The sequence below is a fragment of the Antennarius striatus genome, chromosome 15, assembly GCF_040054535.1.
Source record: "Antennarius striatus isolate MH-2024 chromosome 15, ASM4005453v1, whole genome shotgun sequence".
Classification (NCBI taxonomy): domain Eukaryota; kingdom Metazoa; phylum Chordata; class Actinopteri; order Lophiiformes; family Antennariidae; genus Antennarius; species Antennarius striatus.
Window position 1 is genome coordinate 17,121,940 of NC_090790.1, and position 24,904 is coordinate 17,146,843.

The 24,904-nt window shown below is 41.1% G+C and overlaps 1 protein-coding gene across 24 annotated transcripts in view; it reads right to left on the bottom strand.

The window, feature by feature from the left end:
* fnbp1b (formin binding protein 1b) overlaps positions 1 to 21,582 on the bottom strand; it is a 47,216-nt gene extending 25,634 nt beyond the window's left edge. For 5 of the 24 annotated variants that reach the window (XM_068335469.1, XM_068335472.1, XM_068335468.1 and 2 more), the window contains exons 1-5: positions 5,544 to 5,952; positions 4,839 to 4,956; positions 4,124 to 4,239; positions 617 to 673; positions 245 to 392 (exon numbers count right to left, since the gene is read on the bottom strand). In XM_068335469.1, coding sequence (XP_068191570.1) covers positions 245 to 392; positions 617 to 673; positions 4,124 to 4,239; positions 4,839 to 4,956; positions 5,544 to 5,629 — 525 coding nt within the window. In that variant the 5' untranslated portion in view covers positions 5,630 to 5,952. Of the gene's footprint in view, positions 1 to 244; positions 393 to 616; positions 674 to 4,123; positions 4,240 to 4,838; positions 4,957 to 5,543; positions 5,953 to 15,618; positions 15,813 to 21,192 lie in introns of those variants that run through there. The other 19 variants (XM_068335467.1, XM_068335485.1, XM_068335486.1 and 16 more) reach the window with 10 other exon arrangements.
* Positions 21,583 to 24,904: the final 3,322 nt, after the last annotated feature.

Genomic DNA, 24,904 nt, shown 5'->3' on the forward strand with positions numbered 1-24,904 from the left:
CGCTGGGTGTATCTGTATTTAGTAAGCAATGACCTCAGTTCATGCAAAGTAGAGTAGGAAGAGAGAACAAGCTACTTCATTTCTTTTAGGTAACAGTTTCTGCTTTCCTCTACAGTTTTCATGTTACTGTCTAAAAGAAACATGTGGTTTTACACTGGCACAGGATGAATAATACAGAATAGTCAACACAGACATAAAGAAAAAGAAATAAAACATGCGGCATGATCATAACAAGCTTTCTCACCGATTTCCTCTCGGATTTAAGCTCCTGCAGGTACCGCGAAAGTTCTGCGATGATTTGAGATGTCAGGTTCTCTGATATGACCTCGTGTTGACCCGCATAGTCGTTCAACTCGTTTAGTGTCGTCATGAAGGCTCGACAGAAGGTGTACCTGGTGGGACACAGGAAGTGCTTTCAGAGGAATAGTCGTGTAGCAGCTAACACAATCATATTCTTAGCAATAGTAGTTTGTACATTTTTGCACAAACTGTAACTTGCTAACTTAGCGTGAAGACTAAAAACAGGTAGAAGGGTCACCGCAAACAATAATGTTCTAGACTTTTGTCTTGAATCATTTAACTGTTCACCAGTGAATTAAAAGATCCTTTCTCTTACTTGCTCTCTTCCTCCTCTCTTGAGTTCTTCTTGGGTTGATACTTCTTTGACAAATTCCTGTGAGAACAAAGAGTTTTGCCTTGTCAGACATTTCTTAAAGCATCTTTTCAAAGAGCCCAGTCTGCATGGATGGCGCACAATTGCCATTATAATTCCTTGAAATTGCCCTTGTGGACCTGCCAAAGGATCATCCAGTCTACTATTCAATCCACCAGAGTGCTTTCTGCTCCAGCAACCACTTTCCTTTTGCTGTCTTCGGGTCATAAATCGTCACCGCAGGGGGTATGCATGGAGAGTCAGTCACCAGAAACAAGCATGCTTTTCTTATGCAACTGCCGCACTTGTTGTGACTCCCGCTGCATGTTTGTGGAGCAAGATGAGTGGTGAGGCCAACGGAGGCAAAGTGACATGAACGGTGTCACTCACAGTTTTTCAATCTGTATTCAACGTCCTTCTATCCCCCTAGCAAGTATTGTGCTGGCTGACAGGCTCCAGTACATCTTGTCACATTTGTTTTATCGTGACAATGTCGCACACTCACAATTCACGTGTTCTGAAGCTCTGTCTGATGGCTGTTCTGTCGACAGAGAATAATAACACGCACTATGTCCTGATGGATTCGGATGCACATTGTGTACTTATGCCTTCAGGTTCCTCTGACTAATTAAAGAGCAGTGCTAACAAAATAAAACAAGTTGGTGCAAGTACACAAAAAACAGACCGACACAAACAAGGTAATAATGTATTTACCAAAGCTGTGGCTGGCAGAAATTCATAATTTTAACCGAAATGTTAAAGCCTGTTAGTCCATTCAGTGTCTATTAGAAATTTCTCTTGAGGCAAATCTTATAATAAATACCATAATAGTTATTAATGCTCATTAGTGGATCATTACATACTATTATGTGTGTGTGTGTGCGTGTGTGTGTGTGTGTGTGTGTGTGTGTGTGTGTGTGTGTGTGTGTGTGTGTGTGTGTGTGTGTGTGTGTGTGTGTGTGTGTGTGTATATCATTATAGGTTTAATGTCAGAATCAATAATTAATATTAGTTGCTCTGAGAAGGTTAAATACAGTTGGTTGTGGTTACCTGGTTACCCTCGTAAAGAGTTTATTAACTCATTAAATTTAAATGTCTCAGCTTGTAAAAGGGCATGCAGCTGAAATAAATAATGAATGTGCAGAGAGAGAAAAAAACATGTAATGTATTTGCCCTCCATCCAGATCCCTCTGCCGACAACTGTCACCCCCCCCCCCCCCCCCACACACACACACACACAGTGTTTACACTGTTGCTAGGCAGATCTATCTGCATGTCTGTCTCTCTAACCTTGTGTCTTATCATAGCACTGATTCTCATCAACTCATTCATTCACTTACAGCAAGAAATTGTTTAAGGTTGTATTTCTACACCGGCATCAATATCATACAAAATTGCACAGATTAGGGTAGCAGACAGAACTTAATTAGGAAGATTATATGTGACTGTTGGCTGTATGTTTGTTCAGTTGGAAGATGACACCAGGTCTGAATGACTGCTGCATATTGTTTTCGCTCTTTCCAGCTCACCCCGTCTCTTTTGTGATCAGAATCTCATTCTCTCTCAGTTATTAATTATGCCGGACTGGAATTTGTGGGAGGAAAAGGAGGAGGGGGAGGGGGAGGTATTAATGCATTTCCCTACAATGACTAGACTGGAACATTGTGCAAGTTTACATGCATGTAGTGGAAGAGGATTATTCCTGGATTAGCGCAGAGTGGGGTTGGCATGGTGATGGAAACGGAACAAAGTGTAATAGTCATTGATACTGTTCAACGGGTCAGGAACGTAGGTTATTGAGATTAAAACAAAACTGCTGACCCTCAACGATGGTGATCAATAATTACTACAACTAACTGGCCCAGTTCCATCAGAGTTTGTGTTGCATATTGATGCGACACTAGAGCAAAGCAGACTGAACAAATATGAGCATGACAAGAACTACTGTACTACTGTTCTTAAAATGACAACAAAAAAACAAAATAAAAGAAGCCAAAACAACTTTATTCAATTGTAAGAAGGTCTGTTGTGATTAAACCTAATTTCATGAGCGGAGTTGATTCAAAAGATAATTAGCCCCGAGGCTGACGCTAAGCAGCACCACACAAGGTTAACAGGAAAACACTATGAGTCAAGCTATCCTGTCAGTACATCCTAATTTCCTCATTTTAGCTAGTGTGCCAATGCACATTCAACATGAGAGACGCTGTTTGACAGCAGCTCCATGACTGAAAACATCCGCACCATCTGTCGAGTGTGAGGTTCAATAAAAGCCAACATTGGATGGCACCATGAGTCCGACCCCCCCTTCATTTTGTTGAACGTACTGGAAACAGATGCTAACAACTGAATTATGGGATATCATTAGGTGATAACAGGCCAGTGCAAATCTGTGAGTGTATGTATGTCTTTTTAGGCCACAGAATTTGTATATACCCTTCAGCTTCAATTTGGTTTAATTTGTAAAGAATTAAGAATCAGGTTGTAGTTATTTTTTTTATTTTTTTTAAGACATTTAAGTGATAAAGGAGAAATGGATGCTGCCTCTTTGATTGTGAAAAAAGGTTCATGGATAAGTGTATACACAGACTACTAGTCCTGTTATCTCAATATGCTCATCCCCCAAATAGAAGAGTGGTATAATCTGTAGAGAATCTGCTACTATGGACTGCTATGGAAATAATGGATTGATGTTGGCTAGTTGCTACACAATGGAGGGTTAGGGTCAATACTGGGAGCATTAGCCATATTGCCCTGTCTCCTTAAAAGATGAGGATTATGAATTAAAGTGGGTTTCTCCTACTGTGTCGGGACGCAAGGGGGGCTTAAGAGGTGGATTTCCTCGATGCATCCTCCCACCGTCTTTTTTTAAAAGAAACTGGACCAAAACACAGCTAGCGTGAAGACAGGGGAGCGTACAGGGTTTACATACAGCTAGCGTGTGGAGAAACTGAGGGGGCGGGGCCAACACGAACTGGGAGGAAAAAAATCTGGGTCAGACGTGATGTTGATAATGCTGATACCTACTAGTCTCTATGGAAACACAACCAACCACACACACACACACACACACACACACACACACACACACACACACACACACACACACACACACACACAAGCACACACAAACACACACACACACACACACTTCCTCTTGCCTGAAGCAGAAGCTAGCAACAATAACAGACAGTATGCCTGCATGACCAGGACAGTTATTTTCAGTAATTCATATAACCTCAATGTACTTCTTCTCACATGGGAGTTCCCATATAGATGAGTAGTCAAAGGTGACAGTCGACTGCATCATTTGCTGCTCTAGATCCACTCTCTCATTTCAAGGACACTTCATTAAGTCAACTCTATAGATGGGGGATTATCTTTCTCACCTGGGTGGAAAATAGTCCACCCCCCCTCCCCTTGTCATTTACAGCCCAGAAACAGTGAATATTGGTCATTGATAGTACTCACCTAATTTGTTTTGCATAGTTGAGTTCAATCTCCGACCGCTCCTTGACAAATTTGGTGTACTTCTCCAAATACTCAATCCCCCACTGTGTGTGCTTCTCCAAGTTTTCAAACTGATCCTGCAAAAACAGGAGAAGAAGAGTCGATTAAAACGTAGATAGTGGTGTATTGAGTACACAGAATAAAGGAAGACAAGAAAGTGTAATGAAAGAGTTGTCCAATGCAATTCCACAGTAGATCAAATGCCAAATATTGCATGAGTATCTTTGAGTTGTGCTTCATTTTTTGTAGGGCTATTATGCATCTGCCTCCACTCAGCCGAAGTAATGGGACATATACTTGTACATCAACACGGTTATTTTCAGCTGCTGATCAGTTAAAAGCATCCAGCATGCCAAACCTGTGGCTGACACTGTCCTCTGGAGATGCAATCATTTTAAGCTAGCATTATCATGAAGTGAGGCTAAGAGCAGTAAAAACAAGCACCGGCAGCAGCTCCACTGATAACCAAATGCAGCTGTTCAGGCTGACCTCATTATTCATGAGTTGTTCCTGATTTGTGAGGAAAAATGTAACCTCCAGCTGGCTGAGGTCACTTCTTGAAAGTCATCAGAAAAGACAGCAGCATCATGCAAGATGCATATGAACAGAAGGATACACATATGGATAAGGACAATATCATAGCAGTTGAGAGGATTTTTTTAAAGGAAAAGATAACCTTGGTTTCGCTCCAACAGACCCCCATCCTCTCTTCTCCCATGTCCGGAATCCTCCGGAGTCCAGCTAACAGCACTGGTAGTCTGACACGCTTCCTCTGATCAAAACCATGCAATGTTCTGTAAGAATTGTTGAAGTGTTTGTGCACTAAAAGCCTTTTTTTCATCTCACAGGATGTGGTCCTACTAAGCCTACGCTGAGGTAAACGTGTAGCTGACTGAGTAGTTAGAATCACGGTACGCTCATTCAGATGAAAACACTGAATAAGAACTTTAGAAGTTGTGTTGCACAACTATCAATTGTGACAATATCTCTGAAAACACCTTATTTGCATTCACTACTTGAACAGTCTTAATCTGAGAAGACAATAGATAATACCTTGAGTAAGGGGAGCTTTCCGTCTGCGTCGTTAATCAGTCCCATTGAGCAATCAGTCATCAACAAGCTACTCAACATTTTTACTGACTTTACTGATTTTTTTCTGTTTCACACACACACCAACTGTGTTAATTCTTTCTACAACACAAAAAGAGGACACACACACTCTCACTTATGCGTGCCAAATAAAGTAAACCAGCAGCATTTTTACTTTACTAATCACAAGTACACACCGACCATTTTTGGAAGAATCATGCATCACTACAGCCACATCGTAAAACCCTCCTCGCTCCAACACACTCCCCCACACACACATAACTCACATTACCCTTTTTTGCAGCGGCACCATCTTATCCAGTGTGTCTCAGGAATGTATATCCTTTCTGAAATGTTCAAATCCAGAGAACTGTCCATCCAACTTGTCTCCTCTATGAAAAACCGCAACAAAAGGCTAAGGTCAGGTTAGAGAGAGCCACGGGGCCCATTTCCAAGGTATCCAAAGCGGAGCACGGGTAAATAAGTCAGGCTTTGTTAGGAACAATGTCTGCAAACCCCAGGTCCAGGAAATAACAAGAAAGGACCTGTACAGCTGCAGCAGGTAATTTCGGATTGTCTGGAAGGAGCAGGAGCAGAGGAGGAACTGATGTAACACCGATTCACTCAAACACAAACAGACTAGGAATCTGAGGCCACGGCTGCCCACAGCATTCAGGCACAATGCTCCATGAGGCGTAAGGTGGAATAAGTGGGATGGGAGAAGAGGATAGAGACAGTAAAGAGAGAGAGAGACAGAGACAGAGACAAAGAGAGAGAGAGAGTGAGAGAGAGAGAAAGAGAGAGAGAGAGGAAAAACCAGGGTGGAGGGGTGGGGGAGTGGGAATGACAGATGAGGCGGTTTAGATGGGAGGAGATTATATATTTGGGGATATCCTGCCTCGGATCCAGGATAAACACTTCACTCCAATTTTTTATATCAATAAAATCCTGTTTAAAGTTCAGGAACATCTAAATGATGAGTCAACAGATAAAGTCTGTGCTAATCTCAGCTGGGATTGAACAGGAGCTACAGTAAAATGGAAAAGTAATCATCAAAGTGATTTTCCAGAGAAAGGCGTTTCATAAATTATGAATCAGAGCAAGACAAATATTGAACACAACAGCACATTAAAGCATTCAGGAGCAAGCTGACAGTCTTAGCCTGCAAAAAATTCCATCGTGCAAAATATCTTCTCATGCACATTTGATGCAGCTGGTCAATAATTTGGGGATGGAACTTTTTTTTTTTTAAGACTAAATATGTCAGGTTCCCACAAAAAAAGGCGTCCCACGTATTGCCTACTACTTCAGAGGGCCATGAACTCGACTATGAACACAAGTATTTAGGTTAGATAAAGAATATCTTCCTACATTTAACCCTGTGAAAAGTGTAAGGCAGCAACAGATTAGATGATTATCATTCTTCAAAAGTATGACTGTGTAAAATCGACCCCCGCCACAGTTACTCAACCTGGCATGTGTGCATGTAAGTGATACAGTTACACAGTCGGCTGAGCAGTAACTACACCCTTTAAACCTACAGAGGAATTTCCTTAAAAACCTCTCTTATGGCCCCCATATGAAGGACTCATAACTCCTTCTCCAACCCTACTTCCGTTCTGTCATCTGCAGCCTTTGACACCTGACCTCGTTCAAGAGGGAGGGGGAAAAGTGGGGGGATCCTTCCAGGAGATGTACAAGCCCCACTCTGCTTGTTATTTCAGGACCCACCCGCTGTGATCCGGGTTCTATTGTGGTAGTACATGAAGGATAATAAATAGAACAGCAAAGCTAAATATTTTTTTTTTATCATTCAGGAAATAGGAAACAGATTCAAAGGGAGAACAAAGGAGAACCTAAGCAGTTATTAAATATATGTGGGTTACCCATGTGAAGTAAGAAAACAAACACATACTTGTTAAGGGATCAGCCTCCAGATCGCCAAACATTTCCAACTGGTGACGGAGATTACAGCGCAGATAATCTGAACTAATGCATATTATTTAGCTCAAATTCCAGATCTTACCCTACAGTACAGATGATTTCTCTTTCCTTCTCCCCAGACATATTACACTGAAACCTTTTACTATGAAATTCATCTACAGAAAACAGAAATATTCACAACTCTCTTTCGGTTTGTGGGTTGCTGAACTTGAAATACACCCCTAAGAGCTCAAATCGTCTTCACTATCAGTAAAGTGTAGCAAAATGGCACAGAATGACCCAAAATAAAAGCACTTAAAATACTTGAAAATAATGATTCCTGTACCTCTCCTTATTACCACACGGGGCGGTACTGAGTGATATTCATTCATTCATTCATCTTCCAACCCGCTTAATCCGCTAACGCAGGTCGCGGGGAGCCGGTGCCTATCCCAGCAGTCTCAGGGCGTGAGGCAGGGGACACTCCGGGCACAACGCCAGTGTACCGCGGAGCCACATAGAAACAAACAACCATTCACACACACACTCACTCCTATGGTCAATTTGGGACCGGCCAATCAACCTGAAGCGCATGCTTTTGGAGGTGGGAGGAAGCCGGAGAACCCGGAGAACCCACGCAGACACGGGGAGAGCATGCGAACTCCGCACAGAGAGGGACTCGAACCCGGATCCGCCGTGTTGTGAGGCTGCAGCGCTAACCACTACGCCACCGTGCCGCCCTACTGAGTGATATACGACTGCTAATAGCTCACATGGCACTTTTTCATTCCAGTATGTTTACAAAATTAAATGTATGGAACACAAAGAGCAAATGTGCAAGTACAGTTCTCTGACCTCACCACGTAATTACCTGTCATTCTGTCAATCTCAGAGACAAGTTGGCTCAGAATGCAGCTATGCAGATGCCTCTTAACATTAATTCTTAGTGTGGTTGCATGGTTTTGGGAAGATTACATTCTATATCATGGGTCAAGAATTCAGAAACTGACATTTCCAGCGTTAGGTAATCACATCCAAAGAAAGAGGGTACTACTGATGCTGAGACAGCAACTCTGAATAAACACTACTGGGGGTTTTCTGGGGTTTATTATAGCCTAAACACCTCTGAAGAGGGGCGGCACAGTGGCGCAGTGGTTGGCGCTGCTGCCTCACAACACGGCGGACCCGGGTTCGAGTCCCGCTCTGTGCGGAGTTCGCATGCTCTCCCCGTGTCTGCGTGGGTTCTCTCCGGGTTCTCCGGCTTCCTCCCACCTCCAAAAGCATGCACTTCAGGTTGATTGGCCTTTCCAAATTACCCGTAGGAATGTGTGTGTGTGCATGGTGTCTGTCTTTTTGTGTGGCTCCGCGGTGCACTGGCGTCGTGCCTGGAGTGTCCCCCGCCTCACGCCCTATGCCGCCGAGATAGGCTCCGGCTCCCCGTGACCCGCTGCGGCAGATATAGCGGTGGTAATCTGAAGATGACTGACTGACAATGTGCCGCTTGGATGAGCAGAGAAAAAAAAATGAATACAACATAAAACCTGACAAAGAGGAAGAATAGTGTTACATCACTGTCCAACTGAGAATGAATACACAACACGAAAAAAATAAAAACCCCTTTGTCATTAAAAGATGGCTGTAAATAAGCACAATTAATTGAAAATTGCTTTGAAGATCAGAGACAAAATACAGTAATAAAAAAAAGCTTCAAAACTTTCCACATTTAGTTTTTAACCTTTCAGATTGTATCCCTGGTTTGAAAAAGAAGGCCCGCCCCCTCCCAGATCCTGACAGGAAGCCTGTGAAGGCAAACAAACTGACGTCATGCCAGAGTACAGAGGGGGTGAGGGGATAGATGTTCTGCAGGAAGGAGAACAATAGGATGAGATCTTTATAGTTGCTTTAGACTTTTAAATGGCTGAGCAAGGAGCAGGAAAATCGTTCAGCTGGTGGGTAGTTAATGTGTCGTCCCATAGGGAGAATATTCTCAGTAGCTGTGTGATAGTGTGCCAGACACTGTCATGAAAGCACTCACCTCATTACTGGCAATAAAGTTGGTTTCATTCCATTTTTTCACACTTTTATCAAGTTGAATCCTGTCAACACGAACAGGTTATTCCACAGTTCTCAATACCAAAGAAACCCAAACAGACTGCAAAAGGAAGAAACTGTATTCCTCCAGATCTGATAACTAGTCTGATTATTCTAGTAAAGCTAGCCCTGCCAGTGTGAATAAGGTAGATAAGGAATGTGCTGTAATTGTTATTCTCGCAATTATCAAAAGCTTTACAGACCACCCATTGACCACCACAGCAGAGACGGGCCGGAGAGATGACTCAGTGAATCATGAAACTCAATAAATGAGAGAAGCTCAACTCTACTGTCATTCATGAGTGTGTAAATGCACCAGTGGGTGTCCTGCAACAAGAGCAAATATTTGGTGGTGGGGGTGCCAAGCCCTTCCTCAAATACACACCAAGCTTTGTACGAGAAAGCAGGGTGGAACAATGCTTCCATAGCTGAGTGCAACCCCGCAAGGATTCACACAAAAGTTAAGACACTGGCCTCACAAATATGCTTAAGCGCTGCACACATGAACAGAGACTGATGGTCATGTGCTAAAGAAATGAATAGGGGCCCTCAGCTATTTCGCTTTGGGTCACTTAATTCTGAAAAAAGTCTTTAGAAGCCCTTAATGCACACAAATTACCTCTTCATGTGAGGCTCAGATGATTTCAACGAGTGTCAAGACAAACACAGTAAATATCAGTTTTAATGCTTAAAGGATTTTGATTTTTGAAAATATCCTAGTGAAAAGGAAAAAATGATGTCCCACTGTAGAATACACAAATGTTAAGACTCACATGCTCCAACTACATATGAACAGCTGTTCTGTGCAGTGGGTGACCTTATGTATTAGAACTCTTGTTTGCATGCCAAAGGGATATTTATAGAAAAAAACGCCTCTGCAGGTCTGCAATTTAAGAATGTCTGTTGGCGTTTGCACACGTGTATCATCCTCCTCAGCTCATAAAACATCTCTCCTCTGTACACTACAGCTGGTATTTGGTCTCTCTACCTCTGTCCAAGTCAGTCAGTAGTCACAAACAGTCGCCATGTGTGATTGGTCAATTCACTCCACGAGAAAAGCCAAACCTCGTTGTGGTGATTAAGCAACAGGAAATTGCTGCCTCTCAATCATGAGTCATAGTAACTGGAAGGGCGGCAACTCATTCAGACATCAAAAGACACTTTTACTGCAGCGTCTTAATTGTACATTGCAGGAGTCCTTTTCTTGTCCCGCTCTACAAAGGTAAATATCACAAACAAACATGGAAGCTTTGTTAATCTTGCTTGGCTAATAATTCTACATATCCTAACAGAAATTATTCAACCATAGTCACGTCTGTCCACTTACAGCGCTCGTCAGCTTCATTTGCAGCAGTACTTGGAGATAATCTTCATGAGGACTCGGTTGGTGATCTGCCTTTTGCTCTTCTTTGTCCGGTTTCACAGCAAAAACACCATCAAGGAAAACAAAAAACTCGCTTCTTCTCCGCAACATGATCGAGGTTTTCATATGACAACAGAGTAAAGGAAAAGAGCCGCAAATAAATTTAATCCACCTCTTTGGAGTGAAAAAACCAGAGGGACAAGCCACAGGTAGAACAGATTATAGATCCTGTTTACAGTAAAGCAATATGGGAATTAATTTATCACTTATTCTGATACTCTAATAATCAACAAATAGAAGCTCAACAACCACAGGCAGAACAAACAGTATGAGTGGGAACAACAGAAGTGTTTTAACGAATGCAACTTGATTAAATGATGCCTTTATTAATCTGATTACTACACCTCCCGTATAATTACCTTAACCAACCAATGCAACGCGTCCATTCTGAGGATTATTCCTGCTGGGCAGGCAAAGACACATTATCCATTGTTCTCATTCAGTTGTTTTTGTTCTTTCGGTAGGATAAAGCTCTTTTTCTGTTACACAACACATTCTGTGGAGTTAGAGACAACTTCAGAATAGACTTTATCATATGCTACAGAGAAAGAATAACAGAATAACTGCAACAGCATAGCTGGAGTTGGACGCGATCCAGGTTTGGCTGAGATTTCTTTTTTTTTTTTTTTTAATTTTATATACTGGTTTGATCCCCGAAGGGAAATTAAGAAAGCCCACTCTAGCTACTGATTACAAACGCATGCATACATATATATTAGTGAGTACAGGCCCCTGTATCACACACACACACAAAGGGGCCTGTAGGCATGCAGGGGAGGTAGAGTGGCAGGCAGCTCCTTCTTGGTGCGCCTCAAATGAGCAATTTGTAAAGGGGACGGCACCTTGCTCAAGGGTGCCTCGGCAGTGCTCCGGAGATGAGCTGACACCTCCCACTGTCAGCTCACCTCCGGGTATATTTTGGGGGGGGGCGGGAGCGGGAATTGAACCGCCGATCTTAAATCATAGGACGACCTGCTCTACCGCCCACTTTACCACTGAGCCACTGCCGCCGCCATCTCACAGCCGATAGGTCTGTTAGCATTGTCCTGATACGGAACAACTGAACTGACTGGAGTGTTGATGGAGAAATTAATCCATCAATACATTACCGATGACAGATATGATGATTGTAAACTTAGAAAAAATGAGTTGAACACTTGAAAGAGTTAGTTAGCAATCCTATGTACTACAGCCACTATCGATCAACAATTATTGCAGATGTACAGTATTGGTGGTTACACAGACAGACAAGTACAGTAACCAAAATTTGCCCAAATCACACTGGGCATGATACCATTTAGAAAAGGTACAACCTCAAAAATACGGTATTAGCATGGAAAGCTTCATCTTCTCATTGTCCAGTTAGCTGATGCTGATGCATGACATGAAATGTGTTAAGGGCCTAAAGTATTGGATGAGGCCCGCAGTGCTACAGTAAATGAAATGATGGCCTCCTCAGCTGTCCAGTAATAACATAGAGGATATACAGGGTTCACATGAACAACTCACTAGAAACTCAAGTTAAGTGCTATCATGACTTGTCTCCTGTTGCATGACATGAAAAAATCAACCTTACAACGTAATAATTAAATGTGTCAAAAACAATACTTTTATGATGACTGATCTTCTTTGTCAACAGATGTCAGTCTTTCAGTTTAATGCTACAGGAAGAACAGCGACAAAATTACCTGAAAATACAGCACTTGCTTAAAATCAAGTCTGTCTGCAGAGAGAAAGAATGTTTGTTTGCACGTGTTTCAGGCTCACATCCAACTGTCAGTCTTTCTCACAGTTTCAGTTCATAAATAGATCTGTGTGACATGTCGCTGTCACGTAAGGCTTCTCTTCTTGCACTGGCCTTTGAGTCTCTGCAGCTACAGGTTTATAACTTAGCATCAGATGACAATGTGAGATATAAGACAAGTCAAAGAGCTGCGTACATTTAGATCTACTCCTCCAGTTACACGAAGCGTGCTGCCCACAGCTGATTTTATTCTATTAGATGAAAAGCCAATGCTTTTATCTGCCAACAGCTGACAGTTAATTCTCTTATATGAGCACAAAAGGTTTTTTTGCTGATGTGAGACAATTACAAAACTTGTTTGAGGGGGGGAGGTCTGAAATACATTGTACAAATATCATGTTAGAGAGCTGACATCTCTAGGTGGTCCATTTCTGGTTGGCATCACTAACAGATCAATAAATTGTGTGTTAGCAACGTCAGTCCACCCTGGCAAACTTCAAACTACTCAGATCTCAATGTGTTAAATGCTTTTGCATGTTTGACAGTTACACCCAGTGTCTTCTGTGCCAATGTACAACATACAGAGGAGTTACACCCACTCTGGAAGGCAACTAAGCTAGAATTAAGCAAGATTTTACAACTTGATGGCAAAGGGGTTTGATCCAGCATCTTCCTCAACATCAGCCTCAGAAAAACGATTACACGGGAATTCATTGAGTCAGTTTGATGGAGGCAGGGAATAGGAAAAGTAAAAACAGAGCAAATGAGGAAATGCGCAGGCGGGAGTGGAAGTTGGACAAATCCGCAGCAGTGAGAATATTTTCAAGCTGTGGGAGACAAATGTGTGGTAACTGCATGGCTGCACGAAGCACTTTCCATGATGGCTTTGAATCATTTAACATTAAGCAGCCATAAAATTTATTGCTAAAAAGGTTCACATGCCTTACTGACCACATCTGTTATCCCTTAGAAATAACAAATAGATTTTAGGAAGCAGAATAACCACACCACTAATGTCACACAAGCAAATTCACTGTCTTGTTTCTTTTTCTGTTACTGCATCATCATAAGACAGATGGTGGGGCTGAGATAAAGCAACCAATATAATTTTCCGTAGCATCTCGAGCTCTCTGTCACATACACAGTTGATAAGTGTCCGGGATAGTTGCAGCACACATCTGTGCACAAGGATCCATTTGCTCTTCAAGGCTAAAAAAGATAAGCTAAACAAACTGCAGAAAGAAAAAAAAATCCAGGGGAGCATGAAAAAGAAATGTCTGCTCATTTATAATTTCCTTTAGCACTCAACGATCCATGTTTCTAATTTGTTTGCTACAGGAAGTGATGAATTTATCTATAACCACAGAGTTTCTTATTACTGTCATGTCATCCACATGCCAATACTCAATAACCTTTGGCTCACAATGGGGAACATTTAAATTTGAAAACACAGGCCATTTCAATGAAGGTGCTACTAACAAAAAAAAGAGGAGTTATCCTTTTGTTCACCACCCTACACCTTTGAAAGTCGTAAGAGCAGAAAAACTAGCAATGCGCTACTGCTAGTGTTACTGCTTCAATCTCCTGACCGAAACTTAATCCTTTCACAGCCACAGAACAAATGACACTTACAGTTTGTACAACATGGCAGTAATTAGGAGAACACTGAGGACTCAAGGGTTCATGTCACAATTTGTAAGAGTTCATATGACTGAGACCGAACAGCAGTATAATTTTCACTGTCACAGCAGTGATTACAGAATGACTTAACAAATAACAGAAGGGGCAATGCCTTGAGATTAGAGGCTCTAGCCGTCTGTGGCGGGAAGGATTGAGTCATTCTTTCATGGATAACAAAACAAAATACCTTTGCGATATCCAGTTTAGAGAAAGTAGAACACCTGATGTCCAAGACAAAAAGCATCTCAATGCATTTCATAACAGACTTCAGTCTAAAACTAAGATAATGAGAAAATATGAAGAAAAAACTGTGATTTCTCTTATTTGAGAGGTAAATTCCAGCAGTTCATCCAGAGATTTTGCTTTTATTTCATTGTTATGTACAGTATCTACTTGTTTTACATACAACATTCATTCATTTATGCCCCGTCCACACGATGACGGATTTTTTTGAAAACGCAACTTTTTGAAAACACTTCGAAAATGATTCGCATCCACACGACAGCGTTTTCAAAAAAATCTCCATCCACACGTTAACACATCAGTGCGTTTTCGAAGACGGCTACACGCATGCCAAACCATGTGGTGGCAGTATTGAGTGAAATTTTATCCAATAGGAATCTTCAGTGTTTTGTTGTCACAAAACGCCTGTAAGAATGCTGCCATCAACAAGGTTCGTACATCCATCATGTTTGTACACACGGGCCCATGCCACTTCCCAGCGTGCCGTCTGGTTCCTACAGACCAGATGTGGATCCATTCTTCCCTGTCTGACCATCAAGGGGGTTCAAAAGAAACCGACTAGGAGACAATAGACTGACTCAGCATGTGGGAGGCAATGAGTTTAAGATTTAAGGGGGGGGGGGTCAATTGTTATCTGCCAAAGGTTTCAGACCCCCCCCCGCCCCCCAACCCAATTCCAGCATGCAGAGAGAAGGAAACAAAGCATCTCAGGTTTCAATCCTGATAGCGCCAATCACGTCAAGTGAACCATGGGGGATAAGGACTGACCCTAAGGGAGTCTGAGTCAGGATGAGACACAAATATAGAGAACACTGAGGAAATTTCAGTCTGATACAAGCTTATTTTTTAACTCCGTTCAAATAACACTACCAGGAAATCAACATTGATATCACCATGCCAACTGCATGACTAAAATCTAGAAGAAAAAAAATTCCATAAGGTTTTGATCTAACTTTTCTGTGTATGCCCCTTGGGTAAAGTCTGGAGCACCACTTAATGACAGACAGAAATAAAGTTCTGAAAGGCCTCTTTACACGATACCACTTTCATTTAAATCACAACGGGGGAAAGACTAAAACATACCCTGCGCCTGTTGTAAAACATACAAGAAAAAGCACCCATCACCAAAACCGATTCCTTGGAAAGACATACTCACACGTCACACAACATCAAATTAACAAAATAATATTCAGTTTAAAGTAACGGAACTGAAGATTATCCAGTTAGAGAATTCTAAAGCCTATTCTGAGCAGTTTAACTCACCTTGAGCTGCTGCTCTTTGGACGGAGTTTCTACCTTGTCCATGTTGCCTGATCAATTAGGTCCGTATCAAGAAAAGAAACTTCTGCATCCAGACAAAGAAGATATACCTGATCGCCTACGTGCAAATTGGTCAATGCATCTCAGATCCTGTTCCCAAATCAACCGCAAGAGAAGTGAAACGATCCAGGAGTTCCATGGTGGAAAGGTCACTTAAGTATCAAGCCGAAGAACTAGACTCAGCTTCTCTTTTGGGTTTAAGCTACTTGTTGCTGGTATTCAGTCTGTCGATTAAATTTGGATGATCTGAGTAGCAAAATAGATGTAATATATAGCCACTCATTTTGACAACACCAGCTTCTCATGTACTGCTGGTACAAATGGTGATATTCATGTGTAATTGGTGTGTGGTTACAGAGATACTAGCTAACTTACCACAGATAATGTGGTCTCTCTTTCCTTGGACTTTGAACAAGCGTAGTCAATTTCATTCAGAAGGGCTATTTAGAGCATTACATCTCTATACTTTGTAATACAATAGTTATTTGTTTTCATCCTTTTAATGACTCCCGTTCCTCTGAGGACGAGTCACATGGTTAGCAACACTTGACTTCCGTTTTCCTTGGTTGAGTTTGTACATAATGTCTTTTTTAGGGTGGGAATGAGGGGGGGGTCCTTACTGCACATGCATGTTGATGCATACTGATCCATTTATGTCACTGCCTGCTTGCACAATAAGAACACAACACAAGTAACAAATTACCATTTCTAGAGTTCATTACAAGTAGATAGGGGAGCCAATAATCAGCAGTGTTCTCGTTTGAGTGCTTCCTTGCGTCTTTGACGCACAACTTTTGATGGGGACGCACGATCGTCAGACAGCATGTGTCCCAGGGATCCAAGGTTTAAATGTTGACGATAAAAAAAATCGATACTACTTTTTTCCGCGATCTAATATTGAGAAAAAATGCCCCTCCATTCAGCAAAAAATATTCACAATTTATCCATTTCTCCCCTTAAATTTCGAACCCGGAAATCGCTGTAATGTCTTGCGCTAGACTCACCTGCGGGATTCAGCCCCGTTAAAATCAACTTGCATTGAGAGTAACGGCAACACGACGTCTGCTCATTTTACACGCAGCAGTGAGAAAGGGACGAATTAATCTTACATTATCACCTTGCCTAAAAAACAAAAACAAATGGCAGTCTTTTTTTGGATAAAAATTAATCAAAAATTTATGAAGACAAAGAAACAGATATTTCTGTGGACAGTAAGAATGAAGAGGCAGAAGAAGACAAGCAAAAAACCAGCAAAATCCGAGCATTTGTACACCAATGGAGGCAATTGTTTCCATGGGTGAGGCACGTTGATAGCTATGGAGAAACTACATGTATTGCGAAGTATGCACACAACACAATTCAATGTTATGCACAAAACATTTTAAAGGCTGTGAAATGCATGGCTGCTGAAGATATACCCTTCAACAAAACTATCATTGAACTTATGCATGACATTGGTGTACCTGATGTGGATCTCCTTAAACAACAAAACGTGCATTATGACTCATACTTCACAGAAAGCCAACTTTTGGATAGTTTGGCCGAAGTCACAGAGAAAGAGTTAACAGAAAAAAATTCAGGCATCTCCGGGATTACGCATCCTTGCAGACGAGTCAACAGACGTAACAAATGTAAAGAGGTTAGTTCTCTATGCTCAAATAATTTACTTTGACACAATATTTCTAAAACTTTTTTTTAAAGAATAACTGCCAGGCATTAACATTTTGATTAAAAAAAAACACGTAATTTTTTTTTCTTTTTACTAAATAAACAGTTATGACATTATTAATAATATGATTAAAATTAATAGTTTGTTTAGTTTTTATATTGTAATATTGGCTAAACTCAATCCTTGCATACGGCTTTTACCATATATTCTGTTATTATTTTTGGTATGCATAAACATCATGCTGGTATACACAATTTTTTGTTGCAGCGCATCCCAGGGATGCACTACTTTCTTGAGGTAAAATGAACTCTGAATCAGTGCTACAACTGTGCACCAAGGAATTACACATTTCAGAGTCTGACGAGACAAATGCAAATCCAAACATCACCTGCAAAACATAATTTTGATACTTCAATATGACCTGATCAGATGCCTCACCAGAGATTTTGTTGGCAGAGGTTGAGAAACCCTGCTCAGCTGTGACTTCACTTCCTGAAATATCATTCACTTTCCTGTTCATGACTGTAACAGGATGAGCGTGATAAAATGTACAGCGCACGAGGTGCCTCCTCTATCATCTGCCATGTTGCACCATCTCATTTTTTGACAGTAAAAAGGTTGGCTAACTGGCTAAGACCAAAGCAGCTGGTGCTGAATTCAATCTGAATTTGAATTACCATATTTTTTTTACTTAAAGGTAATTTAAAATTTTGCCTAGCCACAGCTGAAACTCTGATCAACTGAGGAAAATGTATTATCTTTGAATTATGGCTTGTTTTCTGGATAAAACAAAACATTTCAGGCCCACAGCATTCTGGGTGGGGGCTGCCACAAGAACAGTGATGGTGTAAGTGCATGCTATCTATACTCGCCAGTAGCAACAACCACCTGTAGTACTGTGTTATGCATTCTGCCTCCTTGTTGCCAGGAATAAGATTAAAGGAACAAGTGTCTGGATTCCATTCAGCTTTTGAAAGGGGGGGGGGGGGGGGCAAGCATCTGGTGGTAACATGTTATTCTCCACAAAACCTCAGCCTCTATTTGGAAAATGTTGAAACATTTTCCAGATTGGAAGTACCTGAAAGCCTCTAGAAGACTTTCAGGGAGTGTTAACTTTGCATGGCTACCTGGGCAGCACAGTTTCTCAGGCGAGCAATGCAGTAGTAAAGTCAAAAACACCCTAACATCACTGGGAAAATGCAAAAGAATGTAGAGGACTGGTGAACTTTGGACCAGGTAAATTACTGGAGCATTCTGGTGTTTGAACTTTTTTTCCTAGAAAAGAAAATATAAGCCTGATTTAACTAACTGACCGACAGTTAAAAAATATGTCGCTGTCATACAATACAAAGGGTGCAATATGAGTTTAAGTCAATAAATTGTGATCATTCAGGTTCAAATGGAAACCCCATGCAGTCCCTTGAAAGCAGTCTCCCATACATGTTTACACTGACCCATAAGTCCACATGTACTGAAAAACACACATCATTCATTCTCAATGCGCAGTGAATCCTGTAGGAACATGTCCACAGCTTTGCCAGGTAGTTTGTCAGCACAGACAGCAGAATGACTGCTTTTACAGTGGATCATTTCCAGAACAAAATAACAGCACGAGTCACCGAAACAAAACCCCAGAATTCCTCTTCCACAACTGCTTATTATCAAGTCGTAAAAAGAGTTTGACATAGTCCTCTCATCTTTATGATACCGATGGTGGAGTTTGCAGCACATTTTTCTAAACTTGGGAGAACATCTGTGTATGAATATTCAGAAATAGCTGATATATTTTCTGATTTGATAAAGGCACTGCACAGTAACAGGTTAATTCTTTGGAAATGAATCTAAGGGGGTGACACAATTGCACAGGAATTCAGTGTAGTAAGGTCACCAGGCTTTGATTTTTTTTTCTTCTATTTTTTGCTCACAAGAAGAATTTAACCAAATGAAACATTTGTAAAATGTAAGGTCATTCTCGCCCCCCTCCATTTTTGAAAGAAATGCGAGGATAAAACTTTGGAGGCTTGGCTTGCTCAGCTACACGAAATGCATATTTTGGTAAAAGTCAGACCTATCAGGGATTGTATGCAAAGAGTTAATTAGCTCCAGATTTATGACGCAACATTTTATGAACAGCTAATAAAATAAGGAATATACAAGACCATTTTTCCTTCGTAATAGTATATCAGGAGTGTAATCGCAATGCCTATGTAGATTCATAAAAGGTTGTTGAAAGTTGGAAGTGAAATTCTTTAACATCTATTGTATGTATAATAGGCTTACTGATCAAATGTTCTGTTTTAATGAGTATTGGCTATAACCGAATCACACAAATGCAGTTTAAACAACTAATTTTTCTACATTCAAAACTAAATGTGACTTTAAATGATTTCTCATTCAACCTCAAAATTATTCAACCATGCAGCAACATCCCTTAGAAAAGCACAAACTTACAAATCAAATGTTGTTGAACCACTGACCACATTCACTGACTGTAGCAGTACAGCCTCAAAGTTTTTTTCTTGCTACGGGCAAAATTTACATGAGGGCTCCATGCATGAAATCCAAGACGTGCACCACTGCTGACCCAAGAAAAGTTGACTCCAGTAGATCAGAATCCTCCACACAACCCAGAGTAGTTTGGGATTGCTGTTCCGAGGAACAATGAAACAAAACTAGAACTTTTGAAACCTAAGGATCAGCTGTAAGCCTGGAGGGGGAAGAATGAAGCTGATGCTGGAAGGGACACCCGTCCTACTGAGCAGTGGTGGTTCAGTGATATCGTGGGGGTTCTGTAGTTCCACAGAGCCTGGAAACTTGCTGTCTGCATAGGGTCCATAATTCACAAACATTCTAGAGTGACAATCACAGTAGCTGGATTTGAATCCCAGAGTCAATAACAGGGTTTGAAGAATTTGTTTACAGCATGCAAAACCCAGGAATATTCTAAAACCTGGAAGTCTTTGCCTGCAAGGAATGACTTGTGAATGTTGCCGGAATCTAGTGTCTTCCAATGCATGCATAGGGCATGGTAAAGAGTGCCATACAAAGTAATTGACATTTGCGATTAAGACGTTTATTCATTTTGAGGGTGAAATTACTGTAAATTATTGTAAATAGTATTTTTATGTTAAAACAGTTGTAACAGCTGTGTAGAGCTAGAACAGTTTTTACTGTTACTGATCAAAGCAAACAGTTGATAAAGAGCATATTTTCTATTAAATCCAATGTAAAATGTGGGTTGAATAACAGCTTCCAGCTGTAAATGAAACAACCAGCGAGTTAACCAGCCACTTTAACTGTAACTAAACAGAAGGGAATTATAAATATAATTTATAAGAGCTAATCCGATTTCAGCACTAGACCGTTGGTTCCCTTCTGTGTGCAGATTAATGGGACTACCTTTAATCTAGCCTTTGATATGAAGTGTTTGTTACACGTTTACGAAACAGGAATTAAAGAGAGAGAAAAAAAATCACCTGTCACTGCAACATGAACATACAGCCTGAACAAGTTACCACCGCTGGGGGAGCTTTGTTATTGTGAGGGGGGGGCGAAGCGTGGCTTTAAATGCTAAAATATGGACTAAAATGGATGGCTAGCTTGCTCATATTTTAGCTAACATTCAACAGCGTAACGTTAATATTGAAATTAAATGTCAAGACATGAGAAGCAACAAATAAAGAGACACGAATTGAGCTTCGGTAGAGGAAAAAAAAAAAAATCTGGCGAACGACGTAATAGAGGCTGAACAACCGCAAAGCAATGCGGAGCTAAGTATCGTTTTAGCGGCTAATCAGGCGCCTTAATTGAATCGGAGAACCGTTAGCTTCACGCAAGTGCAGACTCACCCATAGCTCTGACCCCCAGCTCATGGTTTCAGGATGTCCTCGGAAAAATCCACAACTCGTATGAGATGTTTTTCACCGCACACAGAAAGATGTAATCTTCTGGGTTTCCGTATTCTTATGGGGAGAAAAAAACAACGGAGGGGGGGAGAGCGCCTGTATTCGTATTTTATTTCAACGTCTCATCCTATCTGATACAAGATGGCCAGAAGCTGCAGCGCAATCTTCAAACTGGATGGTCTCGCTACATGCAGCGCGCGGGCACCCGCTCCGGCCCAATGACAGCTGCTCTAGCGCGCTCGCGCACGGAAGGAGAGAAAGGCGATTGGTGGGGAGGCGGCTCCGCAGGGTGGCCTTCACTAATATTGTCGCGGACTCTCTTGCGGTGCTCGAAAATCCCCCGTGTGGAACTAAAAAGGGTCCGAACGCAGAAGCAACATGGTGGTGAGGAGGTGTATAGGGAGGGGTTAAAAAGGTCACCACCCATGGCAGATGTTATATTGAATACCCCCCCACCCCCCACCCCCCGAGGGGTTTAATACAAACTTCTGGTCAACCAACCCCACGTTCTCCCTCTCGGATGAAACCGCAAGCATCCACGCACGACATCGACAACACCCTACATTTACTTTCACCGCATGAAATCCGCAAGCTTCCACTTTGCGCAGATGTCATGAATGCGCACAGCGATGCTTGAAAAGCGTCTCCTGCATCATGTCCATTCAAAAGTCTGCGGCCAAACTAGTGGCCTTTCGTGGACAGAACCGCTGGATTTTCTGTTATCAGATTTATGTCTTGAAATCTACCAAAATCAGGTTTAAAACAAGAATTTAAAATAAGATATATTTACATATATATGCTTTTGAAGTATATTTTAAATCAGTAAGAGGAGTCAAAATAATATTTTTAAAGGCAGACTGAGTCAGATTCAAACAATTTTTCAGAACCATTTGGAGGATAGTATATTTATACTGGTCTACAACTCAATTTGACTATCATTATGATCATTATGAGTCATATGATTATTTAGATGTATGATCAATTAGTTTTATTCAGTTATAAACTGTTGATTCGAATTCGCTGTGACAACACCGCCATCTAGTGGTCGACAGTTCCACAGCTTGGAGTGACGTCACTTTGTACGGAGAAAAAGACATTCAGGGAGGGAAAGGGTTTCAGATGAAGACAAGACAAAAAGGCTGCTTTCTCAGCAAACATGTGTTAACTTGTCTAACACTGCAATAATTATTCTTTACACTTGTGTCTCATTCAAGGACCCGGGATGTCGGTGACACTTGGTTTTACCTGCCGTGACAACAGAACATGTCTGCTGTTTATCAAATGTAAAAAGAATTTGTCCACCGAGGATTCCCAAAATTCATAGAAGTGAAAAAAACGTGAATGAATTCTTGGGGGGGGGGGGTCAGGCAACCTCCTACTGCAGCAAAAACACAATAAATATCTGTAATCAGTTGAAAGCATACTTTCCTATAAGTACTGAGTACTGATAAGAGACAAACTTCAAGGTACACATCCAGTTTATATAGTGTGTGTGTGTGTGTGTGTGTGTGTGTGTGTGTGTGTGTGTGTGTGTGTGTGTGTGTGTGTGTGTGTGTGTGTGTGTGTGTGTGTGTGTGTGTGTGTGTGTGTGTGTGTGTGTGTGTGTGTGTGTCTGTAGTCAGTCAGAAAGACAGACAGACAGATTGATAGTGGGTATTTGACCAGCAGGGGGCGCACAAGGCCCTTCACTGAAATCAGTCTGGAGAAGTTGGACAACATTCATTCATTCATTCATTCATTCATTCATTCATTCACTCATTCAGGGGCTCTGGATCCTCACTGCTTCCTCTCAGCTTGATGCTTCATGGGCTTCAGGGGTTTCAAGTGCGACAGGTACTAGAAGGTTAACTCCACTTTAACTGCATTTTAAAATTGATATTTTCATCTGTTCACTATGACAAATGAAGCCCTTATGTCCGCTGTGCCACCTTATTCTATCATCTTGAACACTGTGCAGACATCATGACATCAAACTTCCTCCAGTGTCCATTTATCTCAAAGGACGACATTAACGTAGCTTCCCCAAAACCCGGTCTCATGCTTTAGATGGACTAATTGCTTTGCTCTTATGAAGCAGAAGTAAAAGAGTGTGACAGCAGAAGTATCAGTAGCGTGAACGTCAAATAAAAGGAAATGATAGTTTGTTTTTGATTTTTTTGTAAACGATTCAGATGTATTTTCTATAAAATCACATGAACCTGCTCTTTTTTGTTGTTGCTAAATCATCACGTGGAGAGATATGAGCAGTAGTCAGAGTTTGCAAAAACCTCCAAAATTCACACATTATGTAGGGAACAAAGATGAAATTAATTTGCAATAAAACTGTCGATCAGAGATAAACAAAGATTTTAAATTGTTTATTTATTGTGTCTGTGATGAACTGGTGTCTATTCCAGGGTGGGTTCAGTTACTCTAGCAGCTAGGATAGGCTTTTTGCTATCGATCAGGGATGTCAAAGTGAAATACACAGGGGGCCAAAACAAAAACCCAAATTTGCTTCAAGCCGAGGGCCAGACCGGTTCAGTGTTTATTAAAACATATTGAAATGATTGCACATAGCCTATTGAACCAATAGTGTATATTATTGAATTATTAAAAGAGCAAGCAATATTTTCTTATGGCTCTGTCAGTAATTTCAAGTGAAAACATTTTTCAACAGACAAAAATACATCACGTCCTCATCTGTGTGTTTCTGAAACATTTGATGGGGCCTTCTTAGCCTATATTCTTTCATTACAGCCAAACTTTCTCCACATAGAAGGCACACAGATTTGTCTTTTACCTCTGTGAACATGTACCTTGACTCCCACCTGGCTTGAAACCCCTGCTCTCAGCATTCACCTTCCGTTTAGCCATTTTTGAGGAAGGGGGTAGCTGGAAGTTAACCTCTGCTCTGACTGCTGATGAATAATGAAGCCAAGGCCCGCTTGTTGCAGTGACTTCGCAGGCTACCATTGCATTTTGGGGAATGTATTGTTGGTGTATGTAAAACACCAGCAGGCGGCTGTAGCCTGTGGGCATGTTGTAATAGTTAGTAAATATCATCCAGTGGGCCATTGATCATTCACTCACGGGCCGGATCCAGCCCCCGGGACTTGACTTTGACATATGTGCCCCTAGATGATAGTCAGGTATTTAAAATGGCCTGTAGATTATTGCTATTCTTTACTAACTGGACAAAGAAGCTGTTGCACGTTACATCAGAGTTTATGCAGACGAAAGAGTAATTATTTTATATTTTACCTCAGAAGTTTAACACTAGTACAGGTAATCAAAACAAGTATTTGTTATCCTTGTACTGCAGGGATGAATTTGATTATTTTTATTCATCTCATTTTCTGTGACAGATCTGGTTAAGATGACCAGAATTAAGAAATATTGGAATTTGTGTTTTCAAAGCTGCTTCCCCAAACTAGTTTCAGGATTAAATGGTGACAAATTTTCTTTTAATAGGCAGAAGTGAGATGTTGTGACATAATCTTGTATTTGTGGTGGGAAAGTACCACAAAAGGATAAAAGTCATTTCATTTTCTGTCATTTTTATTCTGCTTTGTCTAAATTCAAGCAGTGCTTCATTTTAATTTTATCAATGCATCACCAACATTTGCATTTTGTGAAATCCTGTAAATTGCAACATAAATTTACTGACGTTAGC